The sequence below is a fragment of the Nicotiana tomentosiformis genome, chromosome 7, assembly GCF_000390325.3.
Source record: "Nicotiana tomentosiformis chromosome 7, ASM39032v3, whole genome shotgun sequence".
Lineage (NCBI taxonomy): Eukaryota > Viridiplantae > Streptophyta > Magnoliopsida > Solanales > Solanaceae > Nicotiana > Nicotiana tomentosiformis.
Window position 1 is genome coordinate 28,764,833 of NC_090818.1, and position 14,106 is coordinate 28,778,938.

The window sequence follows — 14,106 nt, forward strand, 5'->3', positions numbered from 1 at the left end:
TATGTTCAAAGTATGGATTGCGTATTAAAATATTGTGGGTTTGTGTCATATTTCAAATGAAAACTAGTATGCCAAATTGTGTGAGAAAAACTCGATATGCTTAAGACTCTTAATTGCTCATATGTGTACCTAAGGTCTTGATTGAAAATTTCTTGTTGTTGATAATCTATAAAGATGCTTGAAAATGAAATAAGTGAATTGGGGATATAAAGTATGGCCAACGTGCCAAGAATGAAAATTGTACTTGTGGCTAGTGGTGCCAATGAAATTAGATGATGTGAGAGAGGTTAAGAAATAAGCCTTGATTCAACTGTTTTAAAATGACTTCGAAAATAGAATTGCCTAAAAGCTCATGTACTCAAGTCGTGCCCTTATGTGGCTGTTTTAACTAATGTTATGCTTTGTAAGTATTTTTAATGTGTTTTGCGTTCTTACATATTCGTGAGTGAAAATTGTGTATTGCCCTTTTTGGGGAAAAGTATTTTAAGAATAAATGGTGTGCTACTTGTTTATGATTTTAACTTGCGCTTCGATTGCCAATCATTTTACTCTATTTCTTAGAAAGAAATCTATTGTGTTTAAAGCCTTCATTTCTAACGAACTTAAAGTTTTGATTTTCGGAATATTATATATGTTGATATTTATGATAATGATCCATGGAAGGAAGGATATAAAAGTGTGGAATATGAAATACGGCCACCGTGCCATGAATAAAGAATCTTGTGAATGGCCAAAAGAGCCAAGGGAATATGGTTGTTGTGATTGGTCAAAAATACTAGTGAAGATTTATACAATGTGAAAGATGATGAGGTAAATACATTTGTATCTATGTTACTTTTGTGTGAAACATCAAAATAATATTTTTGGGAGTATCATTAGCAAACCGAGGAAGGGTGGGTTGTAACAACCCACACCTAAAACTACACGTGCTAGTGTAGGAGTAGATTGTGATTATTCTTCTTATTTGGGATGCGATTGATGGGTTGATATTATTCTCCTTAATTGGGATGAAACTGATAATGGTTGTGAATTGGAAAATTCAACCCACACGACATAGCGTGATCAGACTCCGCGCTAAAAACATGGTGGTATATCGGTGCTAATGATCTCCCAATCAAAAATATATATTAAGTTCGTATTTCAAAAATTATAATGTTTTAGTTGGACATTTGGATATGGTTGATTGTGACTTGTTATTTCTATGGTTTTTCCTTTCTTATATGGGCATTTTATTTTGAAAGAGGATATTTAGCTTTACATACTAGTACTATTCCATATGTACTAACGTCTCTTTGATGAAAGCATGTTTGACCTCGGACCGGGGTATCCTCTTTTGCTTGACCGAATTTTTGAGTCCAGGCTCAGTTTGTAAGTGGTTATCTCCGGCAGGATCCCTGTCATATCAAGGTGGGACCAAGAGAAACAATTTTCATTAGCTATAAGAAATTGAATGAGTTTTTTCCTAAGCTCGGGGCTTAACCCCGTGCCCAGGTATACCTTTCGATCAGGAAAATGTTCACTCAATACGACTTGTTCCAGTTCTTCGACCGTTGATTTTGTAGCATCGGATTCATCGGGGTCTATGAAAGATTTGGGAACCCCGTAATCATCGTCTTCATTAGTCCCATGTTTCTCCAGTTGAGTCGGGGCTGGTGTCGGTAATTTCTATTTAGCTTCTTGCTTTGCGACCGAACCCGACCCCTTTATCATTGCAAGTGCGGATATCGGAATCGCCTCTTCTACCGCAAACATCTCCTTTGCGGCTGGCTATTCTCCATAAATAGTTTTAATCCCACCTGGTGTTGGGAATTTTAACACTTGGTGCAGAGTCGAGGGCACTGTCCTCATGTTGTGGATCCATGGCCTCCCGAACAAAGCGTTGTACCTTATGTCTCCTTCGATCACATAAAACTTAGCTTCCTGGATGGTCCCGGTGGTGTTCACCGGTAATGTTATCTCCCCCTTAGTGGTTTCACATTCCATGTTGAATCTGTTTTGTACTCGGACTACATGCACGATTTGATCTTGTAGACCGAGCTGTTCTGCGACCCTTGATCGGATGATGTTGGCCGAGCTACTTAGAACAATTAACACACGCTTAACTCTAAATTTATTTACGAGTACAGATATTATCAATGCATCATTTTGGGGCTGCACGATCCCTTCTGCGTCCTCGTCGTTTAAAGACAAGGTTCCTTCTGATATGTAATCTCGAGTTCGTTTTTCCCTCGTGATGGACACTTTGGTGCGCTTCAACATCGGCCCCTGAAGAACATTGACCCCACCTATGATCATATTAATGATGTGCTGAGGTTCTTCTTGTTCGGTCTGTTTGTTAGAATACCAATTCCTGAAATGATTCTTGGCTCGGTCGCTCAGGAATTCTCGAAGATGCCCATTATTGAATAGTCGGGCAACTTCCTCTCTCAACTGCCGGCAATCCTCCATTCTGTGGCCGTGAGTACCGTAATATTTACACATCTGGTTAGGATCCCTTTGGGTTGGATCAGATTGTAGAGGTCGAGGTCATTTGGTATCTTAGATGCATCCGATAGCTGATACAATGGCAACAACATTGACGTTAAAGTTGTATTCCGATAACCTTGGTGCTTCTTTAGGCCCGATGGGCCTGTCGAAGCTGTTTTTGCTCATGAGTCCCCGGTTGCTCTGACCTCAACCACTTCTCCTTTAATTACTCATAGAGTTCCGCTCGGACCCACTGCTTCTTCGGTCTCCATTATACAACTGACACTGATCCCTATTTGATCTCGGTTCACGATCAGTGTCTCTCTTGACACTATCGATGATTCTGGCGGGATAAACGGACCACGATAGGGCCCCGAGTTGATCATCTTCAACTCTGATTTTTGATTGATACCGGCTATGCATGTCGACCCAAGTAATGGCCGGATATTCTATCAGGTTTTGTTTTAACTGTTGTGACGCCACCGAGCTTCGAACATTGAGCCCTTGGGTGAAAGCCTGAACGACCCAATCATCAGTGACCGGTGGCAGGTCCATCCGTTCTATTTGAAATCAGAACACGAACTCTCTGAGCATCTCGTTATCCTTCTGTTTTACTTTGAGAAGGTCTGATTTCCTGGTCTCGACCTTGATGGCCCTGGCGTGTGCTTTCACGAAAGAATCCGCAAGCATAACAAATGAGTCAATAGAATTAGGAGGTAAGTTATGATACCATATCATAGCTCTTTTTGACAGGGTCTCTCCGAACTTCTTCAACAGGACAGACTCGATATCATCATCCTCCAAGTCATTTCCTTTGATGGCACATGTGTAAGAGGTTACATGCTCATTTCGGTCAGTTGTTCCGTTATACTTAGCAATCTCAGGCATGCAGAATTTCTTAGGGATCAGATTTGGAGTCGCGCTTGGAGGAAAAGGTTTTTGCACGAACTTCTTGGAATCCAAGCCTTTTAATATCGGCGGTGCTCCTGGAATTTGGTCTACCTTGGAATTGTAGGTTTTTACCTTTTTTGTCATTAGATTCGATTTTCTTCACCGCTGATTCTACCCGTTTTGTTAGTTCTTCGAGCATCTTTATGATCTCGGGGTTAGCCCACGATTCATTTTTGTTTGACCTTTCTGTGACCGGTTCATCCCTACGGGTGACTTCCCGGGGCGGATCGGGTTCAACTCTACTCGGTGTACGGCTTTGGTTCTATAATTGAGCTATCGCCGCATGTTGAGCCTGCAGCATTTCGAAGATCACCCATAAACTGATCCCGTCTCCTCCAATGTTTTGTGTATTTTGAGCTTCCGATCGGGCTCCACCACAGACACTATTCTCGAGGTCGGTAGGCAGGTTTGTGTCGATAGCCATATGTGAATTAGCGTCAATCGGGTCCGCGACTGGAATTCTGATGGGATCATCGGGCGGTACCTCGTCACCGGGCGCTATGTTATTATTTTCACCGTGATGGCCGGACTCATTGTCAACATGAAGGGGTGCTGATTGAGAGTTCGACATTTTGAGTTTTAACCTGCAATTAGAGGCACTTCAAAGAACAAGTGTAAAGTAGTGTGTGTTATGGAGATTTGTATCAAATAACCACTATTATCCTTAGCCTCACGGTGGGTACCAAACTGTTTACCCTCAAAATCGGATAACAATTGAATTTGTAAGTGGTTTTAAGGATACGTGGATTAGCTTGACACAAAATAATAAATTAGATTGCAATTGAAATAAATAATGATAAAGTAAATGCAAACCACACGAATTGAACAGTCTCAGCCTTGGAAGGTTAATCACCCTTGAGTCGGGCGTACTTCAATCGGTATCAGGACATAGAAGAATAAGAGATTAAAGAGAATAATAATATATTGCTTTGGAATACGTGTTACCATGTGTTCAATGAATTATCAGACCCCCCCTCCCCTCCCTCCGTTTATATAGTAGGGGAGTCCTACTTTAGGTACAATTCTTTAATTCTGTATGACTCGGGGCCGATCTTCAGTCTTGCATTGTCATGTTCCGAGCATGTCCTTTCATGTCGTAGGCGACTTCGATCTCGACCGTATACAAGTTGATAAAGTATACTCCCAGAAATAAGACCTATTAATATTGCATTGTATACTACCTTCCAGCCTAAGAAATTTATTTACGTCCTCCGGACCAAAATAAGCCTTATATCATTTACTAAAGTAAGGGTAAATTTGAAAAAAATAATAATTTAATGACTTCTTGATTTGTTAGAATAACACTTATCTGGACGAAAATTTAAAGTGAAAAGACATTTATTTTGGACAAGAGGAAGTACTAATAATTAATTTAGTTAGATTTGAGTATTGTTATACAAGTCAACAATAAATAAATAGCAAGGGTCGACCAAATCAATATTTCCTCATATATATACCACCCACGGATGAAATTAGTCAAACTCTCTTGTGATGTTTGCTTTCGAAAAATTATTTAAGTGACGAAAAACGGAACAAATAATCAAAAGGAACATCAGCCGGAAAAATCCTATTTGTTATAAATAGTATTTTATTTATGGCGAATGTCTATATTTTAAAGAGATTTTAGAATTTTTTACTTGGTGGCTAAGTCACTTTTTTTCTATAAATAGAGGGTTCTATTCCATTGTAATTTATCACAAATCAATAGGAATTCTCTCTTTCTACTTTTATCTGTAATGCTCTTCTTTTTCTTTTATTATTTTCTAATACATTATCAGCACGAGACTCTAACTAATTGAGTAGAAGCTTTGGGATTGAGCATAATAATTGTCAATTGTTCCATGAACTTCCTTCATGATTAAATTTTGGATTTAAAGTAAGTATTTTACTTTATTTTTCTCTTTTGAATTCTTGAAACTCTATAATTTGATTTTAAATACAAACAAAGACAATAAATTTTGATTATAACTCTAATAGAGTTTGTAAGAAATTATAACCACCAAAAGTGATAAAATTTCTATGTCTTGCCATGATCAAATTCATGTATGATTGTGAGCACAAGAAGTGAAAACTCGTCCCATTGAATTTGCTTCATTCTCATTCCCTTAAGAGAATGTGATAGCAGTATGTGATACGTCTGAAAGAAGACAAAATTATTACCATAAATGTATCAATGGATGTGGACGTGGCAATAAATAAAATTATAATCGTCATCATTGTGGTAATGAGAACAATAAGTATTCTCAAAATAATCCTTCACTATGTGAAAGTAACATTTGTCATCAATTTGACATGAGATTTTGTAAAGCACATATAAATAATTATGGTTCATTCATGATGTGAATGTGACAACATGTGATTTATGAATACATATTCATTTTTGCAAGAATATGAGCGTGCTAGTGGTATATACCACACTCACCTCTAGACGGAGGTTTGAGAGGAAATAAAATAAATTGTCATTGGTCACGTACTTATTGTATGCCAAAATATTTTGACAATGTGATTATTAAAAGACAACGGTAATGCAAGAAATAGATCTTGCATATAATTTTGACCATAACCATAATGGTATAACTTTCTCTTTAAAAGAGATATCACCATATGGATGTTAATGAATATGTGGTAGTACAAAATTAATTGAGAGTTCTGGAAGAGACAATTATTATTATTTTGGAGGAACAAAATTGATTATCAATAAGGCATTATGTTGTAGTAAGTCTCAAAGAAACTTATTGAGTTTCTAAAGTATTCGCAAAAACGATTGGTTATATTGAGACTATAAATAAAGGAAAATTTTAATATATTATATTACTACAACTTGTAACGGGTGATATATATGTGAAAAGCTACCCGCTTTATTCTTCAATTTGTACTACACAAATAAAAGAATGCCATAATAAAGTAGAAGTTTATTGATATAAAACCCCATATCATAATAAACTTGAAGTTTATTGATAATTGCATGGTGTAAACCCAAAGTTTATCAATAGTGATAATTTATTCAGATGGCATAATTAATTTAGCCATATCAATTTAAGTACGATGTGCAAATATAAAAGAGAATTGACATGGGTAAATATTAAAGAACTAGAAAGTTCTTTACGAATTCTCTTATGTTGTTTGTTCTCATTAATTAATAGACCAACTAAAATTGGGATTGAATCTCATGAATGCGGGAAATATTAAAGGTGAATATGGGCTCATTCACCTACCATGTATACTACATACGATGCATCTATGAGATGGTTACATGTGATATTATTATTAACCTGCAACCTGGTATTTACGAGGTAACTGCTCAATAATTTAATTTAGAGCATAATTTTCAGATTTTCTATTCAAGAAAGTTTATCTTGATAAGTTGGTTTACATCACAGTTAGTTTAGCAAAATAATTTATTGAGTGCCTCCATTTAATAGCTAAACTATTGCTTATGAGAACAAAGTTATATATATCAGTTTGATATACGTTGTATATGAAAGTATATTATATTCTCCCCTCACAAGTGGTTCAGGGTCAGGAACCAAATAATTCCATCTTATTATTATTGATGTGCGGTGTATATTTTGATTAACACCATAACGCACAAAGATGGGTTCTCAAAGTTGAGGAAACAAGTTAATTTTTCTAACATGGAAGAGAGACATGATAAACAATTGAGAAAAAAATACGTGGAAAGAATTATCATTTGCACATCTAGATCCTCGAATAAGATAATATGAACTTGAAATTCATAAAAGATAATCTGCAAAGCATGTCAGACGCATTTGTTGACCCAAAGAAAGTAACTATATTCTCACTAAAAATGCTCTTATTAAGTCCTAGAAGGACAAAGTCTATGGTACGCTTAAAGCATATAGACAAATCGGTTTCAAATAAACTCCTTGATAAAGAAGATGAGCAAATGATCAAAATGATCATAAAGGAGACAAGTGATCTAGAAGATCACATGACATAACACTTCATAAAATCTCATGAGAGATTAAGGTACCTGAATATATGAATGAAGAGATCTCTATGTTATGTTTTTATGAAAAATAAGGAGGTTTGAACTGATATAAAATGTTTGTCGACGACATCTATAATAGCGCTAAATATATATGAGAATCTTAAGTCTGGAGAAACAATTCAAGTAGAATTTGGTTTCATATGAAAGACATGTAGTTTTGGATATATAGTTTAAACACTCCAAAGTATAAAGTCAATAAGTGTGTGCAATCATTTTCATGTATTTTATATGTCAGCATGACATGAAAACTTGATATAAATCTGAAATCTATTTATATGGCTTATTTGACTATACTTATATGATAATCCCTGAAGGATTTCAATTGCTTGAAGCATATACAATTCGTGATCTTGAAGTACCACATCCTTAGTGCAATTTATGCACAAATGTATCTTGCTATAACTATAAGCATGATAATGTGATAGCGAGAATTTTTTACCTCTATGGAGATATTGAAAAGGCCATTCCACGGTAGTTTATGAAGACATTATATATCTATCAAGAATAATGTTCATTCAAGTTAATATGACTGATTTGTGTATCAAATCTCTACCAACGATATTTTGAAGATGGTGCACAAGATTGGAATGCAAAGGCTCAAGGATGTGAATTGATACCCTCATCGGAGGGAGTTAATACGCGTTGTACTCTTTTTCTATTACAAGATTTTGTCCCACTGAGTTTTTCTTGCAATGTTTTTAACGAGGCAACCAAAAGGCGTATTTCTAAATATGTGTACTCTTTTTCCTTTTCTAGAATTTTTTCCCACTATGTTTTATTTTAGTTAAGATTTTAACGAGACACATTATCTATTGAATAGACATTCAGGGGGAGGGGGGGTGTTATAAATAGTATTTTATTTATGGTGAATGTCTATATTTTAGAGAGATTTTAGGGTTTTTTTACTTGGTGGCTAAGTCACTTTTTCCCTACAAATAGAGAATTTTATTCCATTGTAATTCATCCCAAATCAATAAGAATTCTCTCTCTACTTTTCTCTATAATGCTCTTCTTCTTTTATTATTTTATAACACTATTTTCTTTGTCTGCCATACATTTATAGCCATTACCCTCCACCATTGCTCTGTTAAGGTTATAATCACTAATCTGTCTTATCTTATACATAATTTGTCTTAATTAGCATCAACCTGTATGGTTTGCAAGACACCTTTTCCGCTGGTATACTAAATTTTTTTTCCTTTCAAAAAGCAGATCAGATATTGTTAAGAGGATAAAATTATAGTCACTCATTGTTATGTAACGATTTTCGAAGTTGTTTATAATGTCTTGACTCTTGAGCCGCTTCACTAAAGTTTTGAGTTGAACGCTCAGATCCTTTCATAGGCATATCAATTGAAACAAAATTGAAAAAAACATATAATTCCTTGGTTTTGCAAACATGGTACGAAAATGGGATCCAAGAACTAAAAAGATCCATATATCAAGCTTTTCCAAGAAATAAAGCACATTTTGATTGCATTTGGAGGGGAAGAGACATATGAGTTGTAGTTAGGATTTTCATTTATTTGTTGTTCGATTCTCCTCTAGAAAGGCAACAAGGTTAGTAGAAAGAAATGTTTGCAGAAGAGCTCCAACTCATGTATTTTATAAATACAAAAGGAAAGGAAAATTTACACTCAGTCAAGGAGCTAGCAGGAAAAAGCTCGACAGTTGAACATATCCAATTTGCCTGTTTGGCCAAGAGTACTTTTTTTCTAAAGTTAAATTGTTTGCCAAGCTTTTAGATGTAAACACAAAATATCTTTGAGCAGAAGTAAAAGCAAAAGCAGCTTTAAAAACAGAAAAAATTATTTCTTCCCAAAAATATTTTTTCAAAAAGCACTTTTGAGAAAAATACATTTCAAAGCACTTTATAAAAACTTGATCAAATACTAATTACTGCTCAAAAATACTTTTTAAAGTAATTAGTCAAATACAAACTACTTCTCATTAAATTTTTATTTATTTAAAAAGCACTTTTGCAAAAAATATTTTTTAAAATAAGCTGATTTTAGATGCTTGATCAGGCTAGTATTCAAATAATGAAAGGGACTTGGTCCAAAAGGTTAACCAAAAGTGTTAGAGTTGATTAAGTATACTCCTAGAAAAATAAGACATATATATATATATATATTTGCCTCCACGAAATTCCTGCCTAATAATGTTGCATTGTATACTACTCGAAGATTCCCTTCCCTTCCAGCCTAAGAAATGTTACTATTTACTTCCACCGGTCCAAAATATATAAATGTACACATCTATTAAGAAATTTTCTGTTTGATAACATTAATCCTACGTAAATTTATTTGACTAATAGCTTGTTTGGCCAAGCTTTTTGGGCTAGAAGTGCTTTTTTAAAATCAAAAGGGTTTTTTAAAAAAAAATTGATGTATTTGGCCAAGTTTTTGGAATGAAAAAAAAGTGCAAGCAGAAGTAGTTTTGGAGAAGCAGGAAAAAGTAGCTTCTCTCCAAAAGCACTTTTTTAAAAGCATTTTTGAGAAAAATACACTTAGAAACAGTTTTTAAAAACTTGGTCAAACACTAATTGCTGCTCAGAAGTATTTTTCAAATTAATTAGTCAAACACAAACTGTTTCTCGCCAAAAGTACTTTTGAGAAAAATATTTTAAAAAAAAAAATATTTCTCAAAATAAGTTGATTTTTGCAGCTTGGCTAAACAGGCTATAATTTACCATTTATCTCTATTCAAACTTTTTTTCCTTTAATCTACTCCTAGTAAATGTAAGAATTATGGAAAGACTGCTTAGAAAGTTGTAGAGTACTTATATCACTAACTAGAGCAGAGATAAACTTGAAACAAAATAATTAATGCTTTCTTGATTTGTTAGTGATGGAGTACTAACAAATCATTTAGTTAGATTTGAGTATTGTTATACAAGTCAACAACAATAAATAGACCATATCAATTTTTCCTCATATATACCGCTCGCGGATGAAATTAGTCAAACTCTCTTGTGATGTTTGCTTTTGAAAAAGTATTAAGTGACGAAAAACGGAACAAATAATAATCAAAAGAAAACATGCGAACACTTTTTTGAAAAAATAGCCATCTCATTAATTTTAGGAAAACGAGACATAGCTAACTTTTGCTTTATTGCATGTTTTTCCTATTCTTTGGTTTTGTAATGTAATTTTGCAAAGATAATAGTCAAACCGGCCCCCCTATTTTAAGGGACCCTACGTTCTGGTTCTCTAGATTTTCCTTCTTTGATATATATTGCTGTCAAGCTGGATTGCTCCGATGGTAAGCATCCTCTACTTCCAACCAAGAGGTTGTGAGTTCGAGTCACCCCAAGAGCAAGGTGGGGAGTTCTTGGAGGGAAGGATGCCGAGGGTCGATTGAAAATAGTCTCTCTACCCCAGGGTATGGGTAAGGTCTGCGTACACACTACTCTCTCCAGACCCCACTAATAAAATTATACTGTGTTATTGTTGTTGTTGATCTATTGCTGCCAACCAAATAAAAGTAAAAACGCCTAAGTTTGAATATATACTAGACTTTAATTTGTACACATGAATTTTTCTCTCTAGCTAGTACTTTGAATATATACTAGACTTTAATTTGTACACATGAATTTTTCTCTCTAGCTAGTACTTACTCAAAAAGTAAACGAAAATTTAAAGTAAAGCTAGACTTACTCTTCTTTTTTTTTGGTGTTTTTTCTATCTCTAAGCACGTAGAGTCGTAGCTTACTTGTATATAAAGGGCAATTCGTGCATGTCATACAATCATTCAAGCTTATAACTTTTATATCTTTGTATTAGAAGAAGTTATATTCAATCATGGCATCCTTAACTAGGAACATCCTTTTGACATTTTTGTGTGTTTTATTGGGTTTTGCTTGCTTCAGCAATGCCCAGCTTTCGGCCAACTTTTATGGCACGTCGTGCCGTAATCTGCAGACAATTGTGAGCAGTGCAATGAGACAAGCTGTGAATAGAGAGTCAAGACTTGGTGCCTCTATTCTGCGCTTGTTCTTCCATGACTGCTTTGTAAATGTAAGCTCCCATATTCTTCATTTCCATTATCAGTATTGTATTTCAGCTCGTTCAGAGGTGGACCTATAATTTTTACGCGAAGGGACACAGTATTTCACTCAACCAGTATCCTCTAAGGCTTTTAGTGTTCACGATGTTAAGTGCTTTAAATTAACCATTTTAAAAATATATATACATATACATATACAAGATTTCTGTCAAATCTTACGAGGTACGGTGACCCCTCACTATAACACATAGGTCCGCTTGTGAATTTGTTATTGTGACAGGTTATCTGTCTTACATTTCATTTTACTAATTCTACTTATTATAATGAGTAACATGTAGTTATCTTTTTAAATGATCTAGTCGAAAATTTCTTTTATCGAGATCAATATATAAAAATTAAACTCTTTTAGTACAATTTTTGTTTAAGACGATATAAGTGGGTCCGACGTAATCCTAAGTTAGTATTATTTTACTCTAAGAAAGTTTTAAGTAGTAGAAATAGCAATATAATGAGTGTTAATTGACGTATATTCTTAAAATTTGAAGGTATTATGCACGAAGAATTTGTGTATTCTAATGTTGTATCTTTCTCTGATTACTTTAGGGGTGCGATGCATCAATACTATTGGATGACACAGCAACATTCACAGGAGAAAAGAATGCAAACCCAAACAGGAACTCAGCAAGAGGATTTGAAGTGATAGACACCATTAAAACTCAAGTTGAAGCTGCTTGTCCTAATGCTGTCTCCTGCGCAGATATCCTCGCTCTTGCTGCTAGAGAAGGCGTTGTGTTGGTGAGTTCTCTACTTATTCAACTTCCATATATAGAGCTTTCATTTCGTTTTTCCATGCATGCCTCTATCAAAACGGTCATTGATTCTTAATCTTAATATACTATATTTACGTCTGTGCTATTAATAGTATTGTGGCTAATATGGATTTAAAGTTGTCTGATTGTGTAAATATTTTTTATATTATAAATAAATTTTAACTTGTGATAGTAAGTTAAAAAGCTGCTAAATATTTATCATAGAAATTATTAGTATGTAATTATATTATGGACTTAAGTACATATAATGTGTCATTTATGTAATTTTTTAGAAGAATTAACTTAAATAATCGCCCACCTAATCTCTTAAACTAAAAATAGCCGGAGGATATATAAAAAAAATGTGTAATTCATGTACGATATATGTATAACTGTGTGTAATCAATGTATAATATATATAGTATAAATATTGAATCTAGCCGGCTATTAGTGTAAATTTAACATGTAATAGCAGGTTAATAATCATGTTTATTACTTAGGTTACTAATTAATGTTTATCCTATAGATATATATAGTCAGAATTCGAATACAAAACATCTAACTCTTACTGTCATCGCATAAAATTTAAACTCAACGGACTATAAATATGCAGCTAGGAGGGCCATCTTGGGCAGTGCCATTGGGCAGAAGAGATGCAAGAACCGCAAGCCAAAGCGCAGCCAACACCCAAATCCCAGCACCAACTTCCAGCCTTTCAACTTTGCTCTCTATGTTCTCCGCCAAAGGCCTAAACGCACGTGACATGACCGCACTCTCCGGCGGCCACACCATCGGCCAAGCACGCTGTACAACCTTCAGAACCCGCATTTACAACGATACCAACATCGACGCGCAATTCGCCACCACTAGAAGGGCCACGTGCCCTTCTTCTGGCGGCGACGCCAACTTGGCTCCTTTAGATATTCAGACACCAAATCGGTTCGATAACGATTATTACCAGAACCTAGTGGCTCGACGTGGGTTGCTTCACTCGGATCAGGAATTGTTTAATGGTGGATCTCAAGATGCGTTGGTTAGGAGTTATAGTACGAATGGTGCGGCTTTTAGAAGTGATTTTGCTGCAGCTATGGTTAGGATGGGAAATATTAGCCCACTTACTGGAACTAATGGAGAGATCAGAAGAAACTGCAGGGCTATTAATTAACTAACTAATATATAATTTATTATTAGTATAGTAGTTATGAAACTTAAGATAATGTTTGCAAAAGTGTATTTACATCATTTACTATCATAGTAATATGAAGTGTAATCTGAGGAAGATAATCAACTATGTATGCGCATAGTCGTATTCGTGTTGGGACTTCTGAGGGAATCGATCATAATTTTATTTGTATTTCGTCAAGTTATAAATAAAATAAGTTGAGTTTTCTATATTCTGCTCATTATATTGTGACTCCTGAGTGTTTGTTAATTTCTTAGACTATTTTAGTCAAGAAGGCACAATTGGTGAAAATATAAAATGAATGGGTTACTAGTGTCATATCACATATATGATTTTTTTCTCCGAGTGATTTGGCTGCTTGGATTAAATTAGATTTTCATTTCAAAAAGTAAAAATTTGGTTAGGGGACCAACAAACGTGAGAGTGGGACTCAGAATATGAGGAAGCAATATAAAAGAAGTTGAGAACTGGTAGAGATTATTTTATGTTAATGCTTGAGAAAGAAATGTGGGGAATAATTTATTTTTTATTATATTTTATTCATATAAACAAAATGATGAATGGAGAAAAAAAATTAGTAGACATTTGGTAATTATGGTTACTGAGGTATCACTTGTATCTAGCCGCAAATATGCATATACAGTTGTACGTGATTTTTATGGATAACTATATTCACA

General features: G+C 34.7%; 1 protein-coding gene across 1 annotated transcript; it reads left to right on the top strand.

Moving 5' to 3' along the window:
- Positions 1-11,178: 11,178 nt before the first annotated feature.
- Positions 11,179-13,638, top strand: LOC104090400 (peroxidase P7-like). The gene is made up of 3 exons (XM_009595487.4): positions 11,179-11,448; positions 12,041-12,232; positions 12,860-13,638. Exons 1-3 carry the CDS (start codon positions 11,233-11,235, stop codon positions 13,409-13,411), a joined length of 960 nt encoding a protein of 319 aa, XP_009593782.1. The 5' UTR covers positions 11,179-11,232; the 3' UTR covers positions 13,412-13,638.
- Positions 13,639-14,106: the final 468 nt, after the last annotated feature.